Here is an 18,500-nt window from a genome sequence, read left to right as displayed (position 1 = left end):
ATAAGAATATTAGAGTTATGCTCCAACATGAGGTATCCACTGGCTGAAAAACAATCAAATGTGCAACAACGGGTTCCTGTTCTGTCATTTTTAGGCCTGAAAGAACTGATTCATACATTAGTGGCATTTATATGGATAAAAAGCATTTTGGAATGAGGCTCAAAAAACACGAAACAACTCTTTGTTTGCTTGTCCAGTTTATTGGAAACAGAACTGCCAAGTTTTCATCTGTTAAATCCCTTGAGTGAAATAAAAGGCATAGTTGAATTAAATAAAGCGTTTGTGATTGACTTGAGAAATACATTCTTCAGTGTTTGACGATGTGACATAAAAGGAAATGCAACGGCGGGGAGCAGCGGTCAAGTTCATTCATGTTCTAACAACAAAGACAAAATAAAATAATTACAGAGCTATGAATGTGCAGCTTGTATCAAAACAGTTAAATGACTTAGAGTTTACAGGCACACAAATGTGATGCATGTCAACGTTGGGGGAAAAAATGCATCTGATCCAAGTCAGTTTTACAGAAGAACAAGAAATGAGTAAACATTCACAAACGTCAGTCATGATACAGTATTTTTCCCCCAAAATATAATCAGAAGTAATTATTAAACCCACACCAGTGTCAGGTAACATTTCTCCAGTGTTGATATTTTTGCCTTAAAATAATATATTCAGAAAATACCCATAACAGCGCTAAAAATAGTGTTTTATAGTGTCTCTCTGCAACAAAAACAAGAAAATAAACAGACTTTAATACAGCTTTCACCATGGATTTGTTGGATTTAAATAACATCCACTCTACAATGATAGAATCCCTTGGTCTTTTTTATCCTTCATATATGGTTATTAGACTTCGGAATCTAACAGGATTGAAGAGTTCATCCTATTTTTACAAGAACTGAAAATGAAGTTGGATGAAGACAAACTGGAGCTGGTATTCTGATCATTCAACTGCAAAATTGAACACTTCACAGTTCAACGCTGGCCTTTGAATGCACCTTAAACTGGCTCCTGACAATGGAAAACAAAGGATTAAAAATGTATTATTATCATTATATTATTATTATTATTATCATTATTAGAGCGTTTCCTGTAACAGCTTAAGCAAGCACAGGCTCAACGAAAGTCCCGTCATATCTCAGTCAGCTATTTTTAATACATTAATGCTCTTCCTTCAGTGACAGTCATGTGCTATTAACGACATTAAAGAATACATAGAGGATTTTTCACACCCCAGGTCCCATCGTGATGTGTATACAAAATAAACCAACACATACACACACACATACACCCAAATAATGCAAACAAGAATAAAAACAGGAAAGCACACAACATGGTCCAAAATAAACATTCCCTCCAAACGCAAACCTTACCAGGCCTGCAGTGTGCATATGACGCAGTGGCTTCATGTGCAGAATTAACAGTCATTTGTTTAGAGCGAGTGTTTAATGATTCTTAACTTACTGTGTTTCTATCAGCTCTTCTTTCTTGTAACATGATGTCTTCTATATTTGCAGATACATTCACATATCTCCTAGTGCATGAGTGTCTGCATCAGTAATTATGTTGTTCACTGTTAATATGTTTTTACTGGATGGAAAGCAATTTCTTTCCTGCTGCGCACACACACACACAGACACACACACTCAGAGCTTCAGGCATTGAGCAGTTCATCTGCAGAGCGGCCAATGGCGTCTGGGTTGGACAGAGGGTCCAAGTCTGCAAACAGGTTGAACCAGGCCGACATGTCTCTGGATCCACCCGGTGCAGCTGCACACACATAAATGACATGATTAGGTCTATGTTTACATTTATGAGTAGGAAAACATGAGGAAGAGCTCTTCTTATCTTACGGTTGCTTGCTGCAGTTGGAGGCAGATGAGTTGATTGGTTCTGGCCTGAAGCAGGAGGCTGCATGGGTGGAGCCTGAAACATAGGGGGAGTTGCCCAGCCTGAAAGATAAGCAAGGTGACATAAGGTTAAAATGTCAAGTAAATGTCACAAAAAAAATGTAAAAACCAAATTAAGTGTGCGTCTATAAATGGGTATTGAGGGAACAATGTGTTGAAGGGTAATGATGGAATTTTTGCCCAGTGATGCAAGAAAACTATCAAGTACAGGAACTTTAATAGAGTCTAAATTACGCAAAAGAGACCATGACACTGGGGTAAAAAAAATACACATGAAATGATGACTGCTGCAGTGAGTACATCCCACTAGCAGGGGGCAGCATGGCGTACCTGTAGAGCTTAGACTGTGATCCAGCAGCTGGGAAGGCAGGAAGCCTGTGGGGCTCGGGGGGTTGGAAAGTTGGCGGGCTGCCGCCACTGGTCCACCGCCGCCACTTGCAGCACCTGAGGTCGGAGGAGGACCACTGGGCGGTTCAGTGAGCCCAAAAGCATCCTGCCACTCTCTGCTAAATTCATCCAAAGCCCCTGGACCGGGGCTGAGGAGGTCTTTGAGAAAAGCCATGTCCCCTCGCTCCCCGTCGTCTTCCTCTTGTCTCAGCCCTGACGCAGCCGGGTAGGATGGATCTAAGGAGGAGCAAAGAGGTGGACTGTTGAAGTAGCTGACAAAACAGACCAAACATCTGAGCGTCTTTTAACTACAGACTGAAATGAATAATATACAGCCAGAGTGAAATTCAACACTGAAATAGGAAAAAGAAGGGTGAGTAAGAAACAGACAAATCAGTAACGCAGGAATCAACACTTTTCACATTCTATTAAGAAATCACTGAATCGACTGAATGGTCTGAACACCATTAACTTCAGTCAGATCCTACTTTTAGTGATGTAAAATATGAGTCATCCAATGTATTGATAGAACTGCCTGTATTTTACACATGTATTAGGCCTGTGGAAGATCAGTAATGTGTGATAACACTGTGATGGCAATATTATGACCTAACCACACTAGAGTTTTCATCTGATTAGTCCAATTTTTTGACTGTGAATATAATTTTTTAAAAAGCATTTTGTCAATATATAATATGCTGTGTTTGGGGTGTTACAAATAAATAGAGATATTGTATATTATGGTTTATCATACATAACCATTTTTCATCAGCTAAAATGGCTGGCCAAAATCAACATGATATATGCTGTTTTTAGCCATGTCTTTATCAGCCTGCTTTATTTACCATCTGTGCAAAATTTAGCTGCAAGTTTCAATAAAGTGACAACCAATGAAGAAAAGAATGAAAGGGTAGTGTTATATTAATCCCAGAAGAGGTGAATCGCTGCCATTAAGTGTCAGTCAGGAAAGATGGGAGTAAATAAAGAAGCCTCAGGTAGGTAGTTAGTAGAGAAGAAATGCAGACAGCCAGCCTGTTTACCAGTGGCAGCGGGCAGCTGTGATTGGCTGGCCTGGGCTGATCCAAAGTCCCACCAGGGCTGCTCTGGGTCTGCACCCTGGGGAGCAGGCAGGAGCTGAGGCTGGAGGGGGGCATTTACAGGGGTGGGGCGCTGAGGCTGTGGCAGATCACAGGCCATGAGCATCAGGTCGTCATCTGCTGACAGTCCGCTTATTTCATGTAGAGCAGGTGTAGGTGTGGTGGAATGGAAGGAGTCTAAAGCCAACAGGCATCCAAACCACAGTGAGCAACGACAATCCCAAAGTACACATAGGAACTGTTTACACCGCAACACTTTATCTGCATGCATACACTTACCACTGTCACTTAACTGGCTCAGTCTGTCCCCGCTGAGGGCAGGCTCTGCAAAAGACAAGACATTTAAAACCATTTTTCTTCACCCTTACAGTGGTAATCGAGCATTAGCCTACAGGGGGCAGCACATACCTGCATTCGAGGCACTTCCTGGTGGCTTGTCATCATCCAAGGACACCAGGCTGAAAAGGAAAGAATGAGGGAGGAGGGGAAAAAATGAGAAAGTGCCTTATCTAATTGGGGAGACATGGTTTTGGCTATTTATAGCAATGCACTAGCCTCTATTTGATTTGGAGCTGCACTTAGGAAGCTCAGGTTTGCTGCTCTAAAACTGAGATCACTACAGCAGATAAACCAGCTGCAGAAACTTACTTGTGAGTGAACACAGACACGGCATTGGCCTCAAGTTGAATGAGAACATAGCTGAGGTTTTTGTGTGGAAAAAATGTAGAAAGAAAGACACAAAAGGAAAAGAAAAAGATGGAAACTGAGGAGAGGCATGAAAACAGAGATGCTGTAGCAGGAAGTCACTGTGGATCAGCAGGTTGGATGCATTTTAAGTGACATGATCTCTGCTCTCACCTGTCTGTGTTGTTCTGTAGACTCTCCTCCTCCTTGTCTTCTTGTTTCTGTGTCTCTGCAATCTGGTCCAGTGGGTCTCTTAAGTCCTGTAGAGAGGACAATAGCGATAACCTACATCTATTTTTGGCAGATTAAGGCTGTAATCACAACTGTTAAAAGGCAGGAAATGATCAACAAAAACAGAAGTAGAAAAACATCACAAAGACATAACACTATAATACATAAATAATCATGGCCTAGGAGAAATAAGTTTGTATAACAGAGTATAACTAAATAATAAATAATATGTATAACAGTCTTTGATAACCAGATTCAGAGGGCATGTGCCTAATGTACCTTGAGTGTTGTGAACTGGTACGGTACATGTCCTCGGAAGGCCTCATGGATTTCTGACATGGCGTGCGCTGTCTTCTCCCAGAACTGGAGTAGAGTAGTCTGCAATGACACAAAGAAAAGACATTATCATATTAAGTTAAACGGCTAGTGATTTATATTTCTTTCCTAAAGCAAACTGCATGTTGTAAATTCAGCTAAAAAATTTTAAAGTATTAACTGATTAAAAAAACATGAGAGAATGAAATTATAAAGAGGAACCAAATGAGTGAGTGAAAAAGCAGAACCACACACTTGACTTTAATGCTAAACGGTCTCTAATGGTGATTCAAGGGACAGGGTAAAACAAACAGAGAGGTGGACCTCATTAGTCATGTTCTGCACCATAAAATAAGATTTAAAAACAAACAAAAAAAACCCCATTGCTGACAAGTCATTACTAACAAGACAACATGGCTGATCATATTTTTCAGCACAAGATGAAAATAAAGTTTTATTAGTCTCAAACAGTGCAGGCATTGCTGTAAACAGAGCACTTAAGAGTTAGGTCTCTTCTTCACTATAGCACTTTGAAATTCTTTTGAATGAAAAGTGCTTTATAAATTCAATTTATTATTATTATTATTATTATTATAGCGGACAGTGAAACACTGGAAATGTAGTAATTTCTGAAGATTTTTAATAAGCCATGTGCCTGTTCTACACAAACGCACAGCATTTGGTTGAGACTACCCAGGTGGTTCAGGCTACCCAGTCAGCTCAGCACTACAGGATTCTGACAATGTGGGAAGAATCCAAACCAGATTACATTCCCACTCCAAATGACTTCAGATCACTAGGGGTGGTTAGGGATGAATGAAAGCTAAAATGTGCCATGTCATCCCTGTTACATTAGATTACGACAGATCCACCAGTACCTGGTACGTGCAGAGGGAATGGGACAGCATGTTGCAGCGACTGGCTCCGAGCATGTCCACCTTCTGACACACGTCGTTCTTCAGCTTCTCAAACTGGCCCTTTGTCCCTCTGACCTGGGCCTGGACCTGACCACACCAACAAAAGTCAAAGATGTAACACCCATATGGTACATCATTGAAAAAACAATATCCCTACTATGTCTGTGTAAGTTTTCATTTGCCCAAGTCATCGTTATTCTTGGTAGTTCTAGGTTCAACTGGACTTGTTCTGCTCTCTCATCCAAGAGCCTTCTTCAGAACTGAAGACCTTCAGGCAGCGTGCCAACCTGAAGAAGTCTTCAGAACTGTAGAAGTCTCTTGAACGAGAGACAAAACTTTTCCAAGGAGTGGAACAAGTCCAGTTGAACCCAGAAGAACTACAAGAAAAATGTCCCTACTAAAAGCATCCTCCTACCTTGCGGAACTTCTCCAGCTGCTTGTAGGTGTCTGGGTCCAGTTCTTGGGAGACATCTTTCATCCAAAGCAGAGCTCCTCTGTACTCTGTGCGAGCCTTCTCCATTCGACTGATGGTAAGGAGAGTGTCTGCAATGGCACGCCGCCTGAACGTCTCCACTTCCTGGTGCAGACGGTGTAGCGGTGGACAAAGTGCCATCCTGTTGAAAAAATAGAGACTGTGTACAAGAGCAGTAGGAGGATGAGACTGACTAGTTACCAGCAACTCTAGATCATTACCTCTGCTTCGCCGACGTGCATAGTGCCTTGCTGGTGGCATCCATCATATTCCCAGCTTTTGTACGATCATGTTCAGCCTGGAAACGCAGGAAGAGACCAAGCTCGTTCTCCTCCTGGGACAAACCTGAGGGACAAGGCATGAGATTAAGTGTTTAAAAAAACAAAACCAAATGTGTAAGAGTTTCCTTGCTGCTATGACTTACGTGTGATCCTCTGTTGGTACTTTTCAATCACCTTCAACAACTCTGTGCATGTGGACTGAACTGAGCGGAAGAACTACAGAAACACAAGGGTGGGAGCGGTTATTTTAAAAGTGTATTTCACAAGATTAAAATAACGACCAGTAATTTGATTATTTAGTTTGGGATTACCTCAACACCAAATATGCAAATAAATACAAGAGAAAAAAAAAAAATCAATAAGATGACTTCTCCTTAAATGTATTCTGTTAGAACCAACCAGTGAAATCAGGAGACCAGCATTAGTCCTTTTCATCCTCTGTTTAGTGTATTTAAAAAAATAAATAAATTTTTTAAAAAAACATTGGTTTTCACAAAGCAAATTCCGGTAGTGCCAACATAAAACATGACCACACACTATAGTTTGAAAAAGAAAAAAAAAATCTGCTGGCTTCACAAGACAAAACAGGAAATGCTGTATAGGAAACAGACAATTTTTTAACAGATACATATGTGTACTGAATTCTCAAAAAATGAATAAATAAATAAATTCAGAAACAGTTTAATTTACAAATTGTATATTCTGTTTTTACAGAACACAGATTATGCTCATTTTTTATTTTATTAAATGGATTAAGAGCATCCATTGTATTTATCTAATTAACTGATAATAATGCGATATGTCAATAATAAAACTATAAATCAATATACTGTTATTGCTGTTGTGAAACTCTTAATCCTAAAACATTCATTCATTTATGTGCAAATATGTTCATTGTGCTTTAACTGAAAATGTATTTTTATGTTGAAATCCTACTAATACATTCTGTTTACATCTTTATCTCCTGTCATTTCAACAAAAAATAATTAATACATCACTGGTTCCTTTACATCACAAACCTGGATAGAAAACATATTCACCTCTGATTCATTCATTTATTCAAAGACTTTTTTTACTCAAATTCAGGCTCACTTACTAGTGCAAGAGACGGGGAGGGAGGAGATGACTTGAGCATGTTACAGTTACTGATTAACAGCAGAATAAACAGTCCCTGCCTTCAGTCCGTCTGCCAAAGCAGTCACCAAACGCCTGTCAGTATCAGCCACTTGGCCACTTTGACACATCTCTGCTTAAGCACTACTCTATATTTTTCTTAGAGACTGATTCATCTTTGAGTCACAGGGGAAAAACAGAGGCAGACGGAGATACATATCCTAGCAAATGAAGTGTACACTGATGAAAAACAAAAGGATGAAAACATTTATAACAGCTCACAGTGCATGCCAAAGTAATTCACAGAAGTGGAAGAGATTCAATTTGTGTCTTCTAATGTATAAATGTAAATGTATGGCGCCTGAATTGTAAAATGTGCATAATAATACTCATAAAGGTCACCAAGTAAAGGCAAATAATACTAAATTGGACCATGTGCTGTGGCAAGGCTGTGATAAAGAGCTGATAAAATCGGGTTAGCAATGAGGCAGCTATCCAGAAGCCCCAAATCTAATCACCCCCGGTGGTTTTGGTGCTCTGCTGCTTCACAGTGGCCTCAAATTTGAGATTGCGGCAGATGACAGGTCTGCTGTTTTTCTGCCCAAAAAGTCATAGTTGTTCTTCTGCCTCTTTCAATACCTTCTCGCTCTGTTACCATCTCACTGGGGCTGAAGTGAGGGACAGCGAGACATGGAAGACAGAAGAACCTTGTTCCAGGGTAAACAAAGGCCTCACAGTGCGTCTCACAGTGAAACTCGACCGCGTTGTCGTCTCACAGGACAGCAAGTCACAGTTAAATGCCAGCCAGGTTACAGCCAATCGCAACCGGCCTTCCTCATTAGTTGGTGGGAAGCAACAGAAGAGCAGAACGAAACATCTACAGGGAAGATGGAGGACACGCAGCTGATGCTCCACAACACTTAACAGCTTTTTGTACTTACAGCATCTTTCAGCTATAAAGTGCTACAGTAAAGGAATCACCTTTACAAAATGTAATTATTACATTCTTCTACATCTAAATTTCTGAAACATTCAACTGTCTGTCACGTGTTTAGAGAACAGAAGAATAGTGTAAAACCACTTCTTCAGCTCTAGACTTTAAACTCAAGTTAACGATCTGATATTTGTTGTGATACTTATCAAATGCAATGGGGGCCCTGGTCACCTGTTAATGAAGCTATATTGTTTCTAATGTTACCTGTAGCTACTTCATCATTTACATTATGTAAATAAAATTTACAAAATGTAAAGCATGAGAGTTTGCCCATCCAGTCCAAATGTGTTTTGTGGATTTGGAGAAGGCTTATGACCATGTCCCCAGGGGCATCCTGTGGGGGGTGCTCTGGGAGTATGACGTGGATGGCCCCTTGTTAGCAGCCCTTCAGTCCCTGTATCAAAGGAGAGCAAGTCTGGTGAACGTAGCCAGCAATAAGTCAGACTTGCTCCCAGTGAGGGGTGGACTCTGCCAGGGCTGTCCTTTGTCACCGGTTGTGTTCATAACTTTTATGGACAGAATTTCTAGGTGCGGCCGGGTGATGGAGGGGGTCCAGTTCGGTGTCGGGAGGATCTCATCTCTGATATTTGCAGATGACATGGTCCTCTTAGCTTCATCGAGCAGTGACCTCCAGCTCTCACTGGGGCAGTTCGCAGTCGAGTGTGAAGCGGCTAGGATGAAGATCAGCACCTCCAAGTCTGAGGTCATGGTCCTCAGCCGGAAAAGGGTGTAGTGCCCACTCTGGGTAGGTGGGTGGGGGTTAAATAGTTTAAATATCTAGGGATCTTGTTCACGAGTGAGGGTAGAATGGAGTGGGAGATTGACAGGCAGATTGGGGCAACGTCTGCAGTGATGCGTACGCAAAACCAGTCTGTTGTGGTAAAGAGGGACCTAAGCCAAAAAGGCGAAGCTCTCGATTTACAGGTCGATCTATGCTCCAACCCTCACTTATGGTCATGAGCTAAGGCTAATGACCAAAAGAACGAGGTCGTGGGTACAAGCGGCTGAAATGAGTTTCCTCCGCAGGCTGGCTGGGCTCAGCCTTAAACATAGGGTGATAGAAAGATAGGGTGAGGAGCTCAGACATCCAGGAGGGACTCAGAGTAGAGCCGCTGCCCCTCCACATTGAGAGGAACCAGTTGAGGTGGTTTGGGCATCTAGTGAGGATGCCTCCCAAACACCTCCCTGGGGAGGTTTTTTGAGCTGGTCCAACCAGGAGGAGACCACGGGGCTGACCCAGAACACGCTAGAGGGATTATATCTCTCGGCTGGCTTGGGAACACTTTGGGATTCCACCGGAAGAACTGGTGGAAGTGGCAGGGGAGAGGGCTGTCTGGGCTCCTCTGCTGAAGCTGCTGACCCCGCGACCCGGATAAGTGGAAGACAACGAGTACGAGTATATACAGTTTATGCAGTTGCATGTGATGAATTTTAGCATTTAGAAGATGGGTCAATGATTTAGAAGTGACATTTAATATTATTTATGTATCTGGGAAGGGGTAATTATGACTATCATTTGTTTCTTGTTAATTTTAATTAATTTATTGCCCTCCAACACTCTTGGTAAATTGGTAACAAAGATAAAAAATTTTGTTTTCTGACCTCTCTTTGTCTCCTTTTGTGGATTCTCTTTACTCCAGTTGTGGGGTCATACAGAGGAACATATTGGACCATCAGGCTATGGCTTCATTTATTAAGATCTGCCTGGCCTTTTTCTTTCATTAATGTATGTAGGTTGTCTTTATATTTTATGGTCACTTCTCCTTTGTTGCTTGTTGTCATGTAGTTTTTTGATTCATGCTGCGACCCTCTGAAACAACTGTGTCACCCAACTGCACTGTGACTGCGACTATTAAAGGGGAAAAGGATAACAATGGATCCCACACTGGTTTTAATTTTACCTGGCAGCAGATGCATCCTTCCTTACCTCAAGCTTGGCATCCAAGTCAGCATCTGAAGCCACCACATACTCATCCTCCTTCTTTCCAGTAGCTTTAATGAGCACCTGCTTCGTTTTCCAGAACTTCTTTTGCATGCGAGCCATCACCGAGCTGTCCTCATCGAGCAGGGCCCGGCCACTGCTCAGCATGTCCCCTGCAAACCTGGACCAAGGACAGACGAGCAGTCAAATAAAGCAGTTGGCAAGGTCGTCCTGCACATCATCATGACAGCAGGTTGGGCTTTAATGAAGATATTAAATATGCACATACCCGTCCATTATTGGATATTAGACTTTTTATGCTGTGGAAACACACAGAAAAGATAGATGAGTTAGGGGAAAGAGAGCAAATACTTGAAACTGCTGTAAAAAGACATTTCCACTTAAAGAATGACTGAAGTAAGACTGAACAGCAATGCATTTAACTTGGATACACATACAGCAAAGCAACACAGAGCTGACAGTTGTTCTCCCAGCAGCAATAATCAAGTTATAAATCGGTATCAGCGAGGTTATCGATGGCAAGACGAAAACACCAGTGCTAAAGGCTAAAAAGCTAATCTAATATGGTAGTTGGAGCAGGGATCAGACACCTGCGACTTAGAGGAGTCAGGAGAACAGGGAGCCAGCTGGATGTCAGGCAGGTGTTCAGTTACAGACAGAATACAAAACGCTGCTCGCCAAACACGGAAAGAAAACTCAACAGACATTCATTAACATACTGCTAATAAATTCATGACACTGTACGAGAAAATACACGTAACGGTAACCGAGACCTGTCATTAACTCAAGCTAGCGGGAGCTTAGCTAGCATCCACCGCCGAGTCCGTGACGCCGAGCCGTGGAGTGGACGACAGGTCGATTAAAGATGATTTAACAGTCTCTACCTCAAGGTCAAATGCTCCACAAAGTGGTTCTAACTCTACCTTGTCTTCGTTTCGTCCAGCTGTCAGAGCATCTGTGGTCAGCTAACCTCCTCTGCCGATAGCCATCGTCCTCTGAGTCACAGAAACAGGATATGCAAACCACAAGTAGCGCGGTTTGGACACTAGGGGGCGCAGACGTGTACTTAACGCCAAAATCGTCTATTGAGAGGAGCAACCACTGTCTAGTACACTTCACCATGTAAAATTTGCACGATTACAATGTGTTTTACATCTTTCGACCATTTTATCATTTTGTTGCATGTCTAAGGATTGAAGTCTTAACCCTTAAATACCTGGAACAAATTTTTCTCTATATTTTATTAGATGATTTATCACCATGTACTACATTATCTTTTGTATTTGTCAGTGAACATCATGTATTTTCCTGTCTATAATTTACTGATCATAGATATTCATAAAAGCTCAGAGTAAAATTAAAGGTATTTATATATAAACTGAGAAAGCTGATGAAAATATGACTTTTTCAGTAAAATATTTCATTAACTGAATGTAAAACCCATGCATTTATAACCAATCATTTGAAAAAAAAAAAACATGTATTTTATTGACTAATCAGTGTTGCAGAAAAAAAAACAGTATTTCCAAATTACAAGATATAGCTCATGCTGATGAAAACTAAAAAACTACATTCTACCTGAATTGTACTAATCCTATCGATGTATTACATAGACTGATGTGCTAAAAGCTGCATGTTGTTTGTAGAGCAACATGAACAGGCAGAGTGACTCCTCTTCTTTTTCTCTTATCTCCACACAAACCAGTCTAAAGAGGAAAAGCCTAGAGTTTTCCTATTGTTGTCCAGAAACATGAGGAAGTTCATAATGTTAAAACAACCATGGAGAATGTGACATGAACAACACAGACAATGGAAACTGAACAAAACGTCAGAAATACTTTAATATGACTGATGTGAAATATTCAGGGTTTTTTTTAATTATATCATTGACTTCTTTTGCATCTTCAAAATCAATATATGCTTGAGACAACTTTTAAAGTGAGAAATTTATTTTATCGTTTTCTTGGTTTACAGGGAAAAAAAAAACACATGCAATAAGAAAATATGTGAAGGCTTTTCAGTCTGTCTCATGGAGCCTACGCCCCGGCATCGGTCTGACAGGCTGAGTATCTGTAGGTGTACAACTTGTTGTCTGCACCCCCGCTCAACATCAGCTGTAAACAGAAAAATACAGTGGAGACAGAACATTATAAATTGACTTTATATGGAGTATTAAGTGCTTATTCGCCTTCTACTTTCGTGTATCTTACCCCGTTTTCAGTCCAGTCCACACAAAACACTTTGTCCTCATGGGCTGCCACGTCATACAGAGGAGCTTTACAGCTGGGAAACAATATGAAGGTACAAGTGTTTTTATTTACAGAAATTAAAAAAAAAAAAAGACACAGAGGTCCAAACATATTGCTCTTAAATGGTGATATTGAAAGAAACTGAGGAAATGACTCCAAAGATTTTTACACTGTTTGACAAAGAATTTTCAGAGGCAGGAAGTTAAAAATAAAGTTTACTTTCCGACGAATGACAAAAGAAATGGTCATCCTGAGTTTCATGTATAGCTGCAGCAAACTTTACAGCTATACTGTAAAGTTAAATTTAATACCATTTTGTATACATGATAGTCTGGTTCAGACCAAAGATTTGCTACAAGAAACTATGTGAACCCTTTGTGATTTTTTAGTTTTCTACATGAATTGATAATAAAAATCACTCTTAAGAACACAACGTTCTTAACCTTAAAGCACACTAATGGAATATTTCACGTCTTTATGAAACACAGCTATTAAACATTCACAGTGCTGTGCGAAAGTGAGTGAACCTTGTGAACTCCAAAAAAAGCAAATTGAGTAAAGTAGCAAAATGAGTCAGGTGGGAAGCAACTTTAACATAAAAACTTTTTGAGTTTTCTATTCACAAGAATAATCTGCTAATGTGAATGATGAAAAAAGGGATTGCCAATATGAGAAATGTAGCTGTAGTTAATAAGCAACTATCACTGTCCTTGTTCATATTTTTAGATGTGACAAAGTGCATACAGCTGCAAAAAAGCATGAAAAACCACTGGTTAAAACAGATGCAAATGATCCACAGTCTCATGTTGTGACATTGGTCCATGCAGACGTGGTTTGGAGACGTTTTCGGCTTATCTCATCACGAATCTTTGGTATGAACTCAGTATAAGACCTATTCACATCCATACTGACAATAAAGTATAAGAGACATGACTTTTTAAGAATCTGTGGAAAACTTGCAGAAGAATGTCACGTTTGATCTTAAAGTAATGCTATTTTATGCAATTTTTCCACCAAAATCAAACGTATAGTAGCTTCCCATCATCCCAATGCCCTGCATGATCTGATTTGGTTTCTTTCAGTTTAATATGTGCAGCCAAAGAATTCCATTTACAAAAGACTAGGTTACCATGGTAACCACCTGAGCCAGCCACACATGGCAATAGATCTTCGCACTTTTCTATGTCATGGTAACCACCAATAGAAAAGGGTCCTGCAAGGTCCCACAGACTGAAATTCTACGGTAATCTCTCACTGCTTTGATATTTGTTGTATGCTTTCCTTTCCAACAGGTTTCTTAGAAATTAATGCCAACATATTGACTAAAACTGAAGTAAAACTCCTGCTAAAACTCATTTTAGGAGGTGACATGCTGACTAAATCTATGTTTTGTGAATAACATGCTCCACAGACCTTCTGGTGTCCCACAGTTTGACCAAGTTGTCAAGGGAACCAGAGACCAGCTGGTGTTCGTGCAAAGGCGCCCACTTGACAGCGGTCACCCAGCCGGTGTGGGAGGTCAAAGACAGCAGCACCAGCGACCCGTCTGTGAAGGAAGGAAGGAAGGAAGGAAGGGGGTGAGGAGGCTTGGCCAACGGAGAGTGAAAAGGAAACAGGCCAGTGCAGGATTGTCAGAGCTCGGCAGTACCTTTAGTGCGAGGGTCCCACAGTCTGATGTGTCTGTCGGTGCTGCCTGAGGCGAGGCGTCGACACAGAGGCGAGTAGGAAATACAGTTAAACACTTTACTACCGGTCTGAGAGGAAGAAAAACAAAAGGCTGTTCATTCAAGGGATATGCATATTTTAGGTGCAAAATGAATCAGTTTATTACCTGTAAGAGGAAAAAGGAATACTGTTACTGAAGCAAAATAAATCAAAGTATTTATTATTTTTTACTATTATTGAGTTTTACACATCAGTGACTGTAACATAATCTCCTCAAAGAAAATAAACCATTTCTCATTGCATTTACCCATGTTCTTTTTCTTGTTTATGTTTTTACTTATATTGCTGTAGTTTTTCTGTTATTTAAATTACATTTTTATTTCTTCTGAGATCAAATTCCAGAGATTTTAAGACATTTTAGGGTCTCTGTTATTATGAGAACCTTCACATCTTCACATCTGTTACTGGTTTGTGATTCAGTCTGACTCACCAGTGTAGTCTTCATCACCCCCGTCTCGATGTCCCAAACTCTGATCGTATGGTCCCACGATGCACTGCAAACTTCCTCGCTATCACACCACAGGACGGAGGACACAGCTTCGTTGTGTCCAGATAACGTCATCAGCGGAGTCTGAGAAGATGTGAAATTTCACTCACAAGAACCTTCAACACCTGCTGCCACAGTTTTCATTCCTGCCAGTCTACCAACCAGCACTCACCCTGGTCAGACCCAGCTGCTGAGTCTTCTGTTTCTTTCTTGGCCTGTCTCCAGGTTCCTCAACCTCATCTGCCTCATCTGTGGGCACTGAAAGGCCAGCAAAATGCTTGTCAGATCTGCTTGTCATTAGTAATTCTGTATATACTAAGACTATACTAGTGATTTTTTAATAATTGTGTTCTGTTCCCAACTGACTATCTCCAATATGCTTCATACTTTGGTTCATACTGTTACAAAGTTTCAGCTTTGCATCTTCATTTGTGTTTGAAATACTGAGGTGTTTGAGATTCTTATTGGCTTGAAAATGAGGTGACACTGATTTTACTGTAAAAATGAGTAATGCAAAACAACATGTTAAGATCAACTATTCATGACAGATGCATTGAATTTTAAGTTGTTCTAAAGTACAAGATGTGTTTAGTTTCTGTAAAAGAAAATCCACACATGCAGATTTGCCAAATTATACCTGCCTGAAAACTGTTCAAACAAAATGTTGTGTTTCATAGCAATCACAACAAAAATTTCAAACACATATTATAATACCATAACTATCTCACTGAGAAGAGCATGTCTGCATTGATACATGGACAAAATATGACATTGCTACCTTTAACCAAAGTTTGTTTATTAAAGATAACAAATGCACCAGTTCACTCTGCTTCTGAGGTGTCATTCAGTCACTATGTTTAACATACCTGCTGACCAGATCTTTAACATTTTGTCCCAGGAGCCGCTACAGAACTGTAAGACATTAACACAAATGTTTTGACTGAAAAATAAAAGTATGTATTGGATGTGACAGCCTTCCTCCATTCTCCTTTTTTTATGCTTCTCACTTTTTGCACCACATATTATGAACAGGTTTTCTTGAGAATCTGTCTCACACAAATTTTTCCAACTTTAACAATATTGGTATGAAGAAATTAATAAAAGCATTCAAGTCCACTGGTCTGGTTTTTCCACTGGGCTGAAACACATTTACGACGATCATATTTCATCGGCAAAGAACACAAAACCATCATCTGCCTTTCCCTAGTCCTCATCACCTATAATCAACTAATTAAATTATATCATAAAGTATTATTTACCTTTGTGCCAGTGGGGTCTGTGGAAACAGTGTCCACACTCCCAGTGTGTCCTCGACAGCAGTGTCTGGCTTTCACTTTATTCCTCTCAGAGTTCCACTCCCACAGAAGAACAGTCTGGTCCAGAGAGGCCGTCAGGAGCAGAGAGGTGAGACCGTCTACATAGTCACATCCACACACAGGAGTTAGGAAAGGATGGGAGCATTACCTATGGAGTAATTACCTACCATTTTCCCACTCACCTCTTTTGACCCAGGTTACATCTTTGACCACCTCTGTGTGTCCCGCTACTGTCATCACTGGTTTACCCTCTACAGACCAGATTCTGGCCGTCTTATCGTATGACCCTGTGAGGATCCTAAAAAAAGTACAAGACCCAAACTCAAGCTCATGCTGTACTGTACTTTGTTTTCAGCAACAGAACGTCTTGGACACACAAAGCTTATTTAGAGGGGGTGAAATGGGAGTCTCTTTCTGCCAATGTAAATCTTACCATTCTGCATCTGCATGTACAGCACTGATCCAATCGTCGTGCATCATACATTCCTCAGGCTCGGGGGCTGTGATTCGCTCCACATATTCAATCTCAACCACCTCTTCCTATTACAGAGACAAATGCACAGTGAGCATAGTGTGTACTCACAGACAATCAAAACCACTCAAATACAACTTTACTGCAACTGTCCTGATATATGCAACTGAAATATTAATTCAAGGAATTTTAACATGAGCCATTTTAGATAATAACTTCAGTGCCTTTTAACACATTTGAAGGATCTGCTGGAGACCTGTCTCTATCTTCCCAGTCAATAAAAATTCTACCTCAGATACAATATAGAATATTTTCTTCAACCACTGCAGACTTTTGGTATTTTCTTCATAGCTCTCCAGGTTTCACAAGATAAGTTGTGCCTACCGTCGATATGCCTTCTGTTTCCATGTGAGTGGACAGTGCTGTTCGTAAGAACTGACCCCTGACCAGGAAGTCGAACTCCACTTTGCTGTGAGATGCTGCAGAAACAAGAGCATACACATTTTACTTCTTGGAAAGGCTTAATATAATCTGCAAGAAGGGACATGTCCTTTTATTTTGCTTGTGTTAACAGTGGTGAGGAGCTTCTTAAAGGGAAAAAAAATCTACAAAATCTATTTTAAAAAAAAAAAGTTTGTTTAAACAGTTAGCTGTTTTACCATTTTTGGCCTCCAGTAACTTGTTGATGACATTGCTGAGGTCTTGCACTTCAGAACCCCCTGGGATAGAGAACGGGACGTCATCTACAATGTACCTGTAAACACAGAAACTTAGTTGACCACATTTACCAAATAGTTCGTGGCAGTAGTGGAAAGTAAAAGCATAGAATCATTTTAGGAAAACATTCATTACAAGCCTATAATAATTTATGTAGCAACTGGTAATGGTGGGACTAAATTACTTTATATCAGGGGTCACCAATCCTGGTCCTCGACGGCTACTATCCTGCATGTTTTAGATGTACCCCTCTTCCAGCACACCTGATTCAAATGATAAGCCTATCATCAAGCTCTGCAGAAGTCTGATAACGACTGCCAGATGTGCTGGAAGAGAGAAACATCTAAAACATGCAGGATAGTAACCCTCGAGGACCAGGGTTGGTGACCCCTGCTTTATATACTCTTGGGTAGCTTAATCTGTGATACAGATTAATTTATTAGTTGTTTTTTGTTCTATATTAATAATAACACAGACTTAAACAGTAACTAACAACCAGAGATGTCAAACATGTGCTGTGAAATATAAAATATATGCCTCTGAGATGTAGTAAAACCATATGCCTTAAGTACCTTAAATTTGTATTTTAGTGCAATATTTCAGTTAGGGTACTTAAGATTTCAGCCCATAATGGCTCATGGGCTATTTTCACCCATATATCTCACACACAAATGTCATTTTAGGTTGACTGCCATCAGCAGGTTAAATCAGCGTGAAAACTATTAAATGTGTACAGTGATACAAACCCTTGTGAAAACTCACAATGGTATTTGATGATATACGAGTAGTATATGTTTCAGTATAGGTCTACTGCAACTCTGTACCGTTTATTTACTCTGAGTTTTAGCTTGTTAGCCTGCTAAGCTAACCAGGTCTTTTCTTATTCCATCATTTGTGATTTGCGGCTTACCTTTTGTTTTCTGTAAAGAACCTCGCTTGTAATTGCGACATGTTTCTGGTCGGTTTATCCAACTAACAGACAACTAGCTAAAAAGATACGAGATGATGCTAACTCGTCCTCATAACTCAACTAGGTAACTCATGCAGTGAAGCCATGTGGTACGAAGGCCAGACTTTGCAACAGAACACAGATGGCGAATCAACGATACAGATCTGTGGTTTACTAGTAATGCCTGGCCATTCAAACTGCGCCAACTGCTAACCTCCAGTTCATTAAAATAATGTGCT

General features: G+C 40.4%; 2 protein-coding genes across 5 annotated transcripts; both read right to left on the bottom strand.

Annotated features, from left to right (window-relative positions):
• Positions 1-180: 180 nt before the first annotated feature.
• ical1 (islet cell autoantigen 1-like) lies at positions 181-11,395 on the bottom strand. 4 transcript variants are annotated; one of them, XM_030154798.1, is made up of 16 exons: positions 11,270-11,395; positions 10,615-10,645; positions 10,332-10,506; positions 6,441-6,513; positions 6,238-6,361; positions 5,960-6,158; positions 5,506-5,631; positions 4,592-4,690; positions 4,256-4,341; positions 4,046-4,096; positions 3,806-3,855; positions 3,677-3,721; positions 3,341-3,574; positions 2,244-2,537; positions 1,857-1,955; positions 181-1,773 (listed from the first exon to the last, which is right to left on the bottom strand). In XM_030154798.1, the coding sequence occupies exons 2-16, from the start codon at positions 10,620-10,622 to the stop codon at positions 1,658-1,660; spliced, it is 1,779 nt and encodes a 592-aa protein (XP_030010658.1). In that variant the 5' UTR covers positions 10,623-10,645; positions 11,270-11,395; the 3' UTR covers positions 181-1,657. The 4 variants fall into 4 exon arrangements, with proteins under 4 accessions (XP_030010658.1, XP_030010666.1, XP_030010673.1 ...); XM_030154806.1 differs by lacking the exon at positions 4,046-4,096; XM_030154813.1 differs by lacking the exon at positions 3,341-3,574 and having other exon boundaries at positions 11,270-11,394.
• A 763-nt stretch (positions 11,396-12,158) lies between these two features.
• wdr12 (WD repeat domain 12) lies at positions 12,159-18,391 on the bottom strand. The gene is made up of 13 exons (XM_030154875.1): positions 18,223-18,391; positions 17,255-17,349; positions 16,980-17,074; positions 16,557-16,663; positions 16,306-16,421; positions 16,067-16,221; positions 15,674-15,719; positions 14,980-15,065; positions 14,751-14,891; positions 14,244-14,349; positions 14,009-14,141; positions 12,557-12,629; positions 12,159-12,460 (listed from the first exon to the last, which is right to left on the bottom strand). Exons 1-13 carry the CDS (start codon positions 18,261-18,263, stop codon positions 12,383-12,385), a joined length of 1,272 nt encoding a protein of 423 aa, XP_030010735.1. The 5' UTR covers positions 18,264-18,391; the 3' UTR covers positions 12,159-12,382.
• Positions 18,392-18,500: the final 109 nt, after the last annotated feature.

The sequence above is a fragment of the Sphaeramia orbicularis genome, chromosome 2 (assembly GCF_902148855.1).
Source record: "Sphaeramia orbicularis chromosome 2, fSphaOr1.1, whole genome shotgun sequence".
NCBI lineage: Eukaryota > Metazoa > Chordata > Actinopteri > Kurtiformes > Apogonidae > Sphaeramia > Sphaeramia orbicularis.
This window is presented reverse-complemented; position numbering and strand designations above follow the sequence as displayed.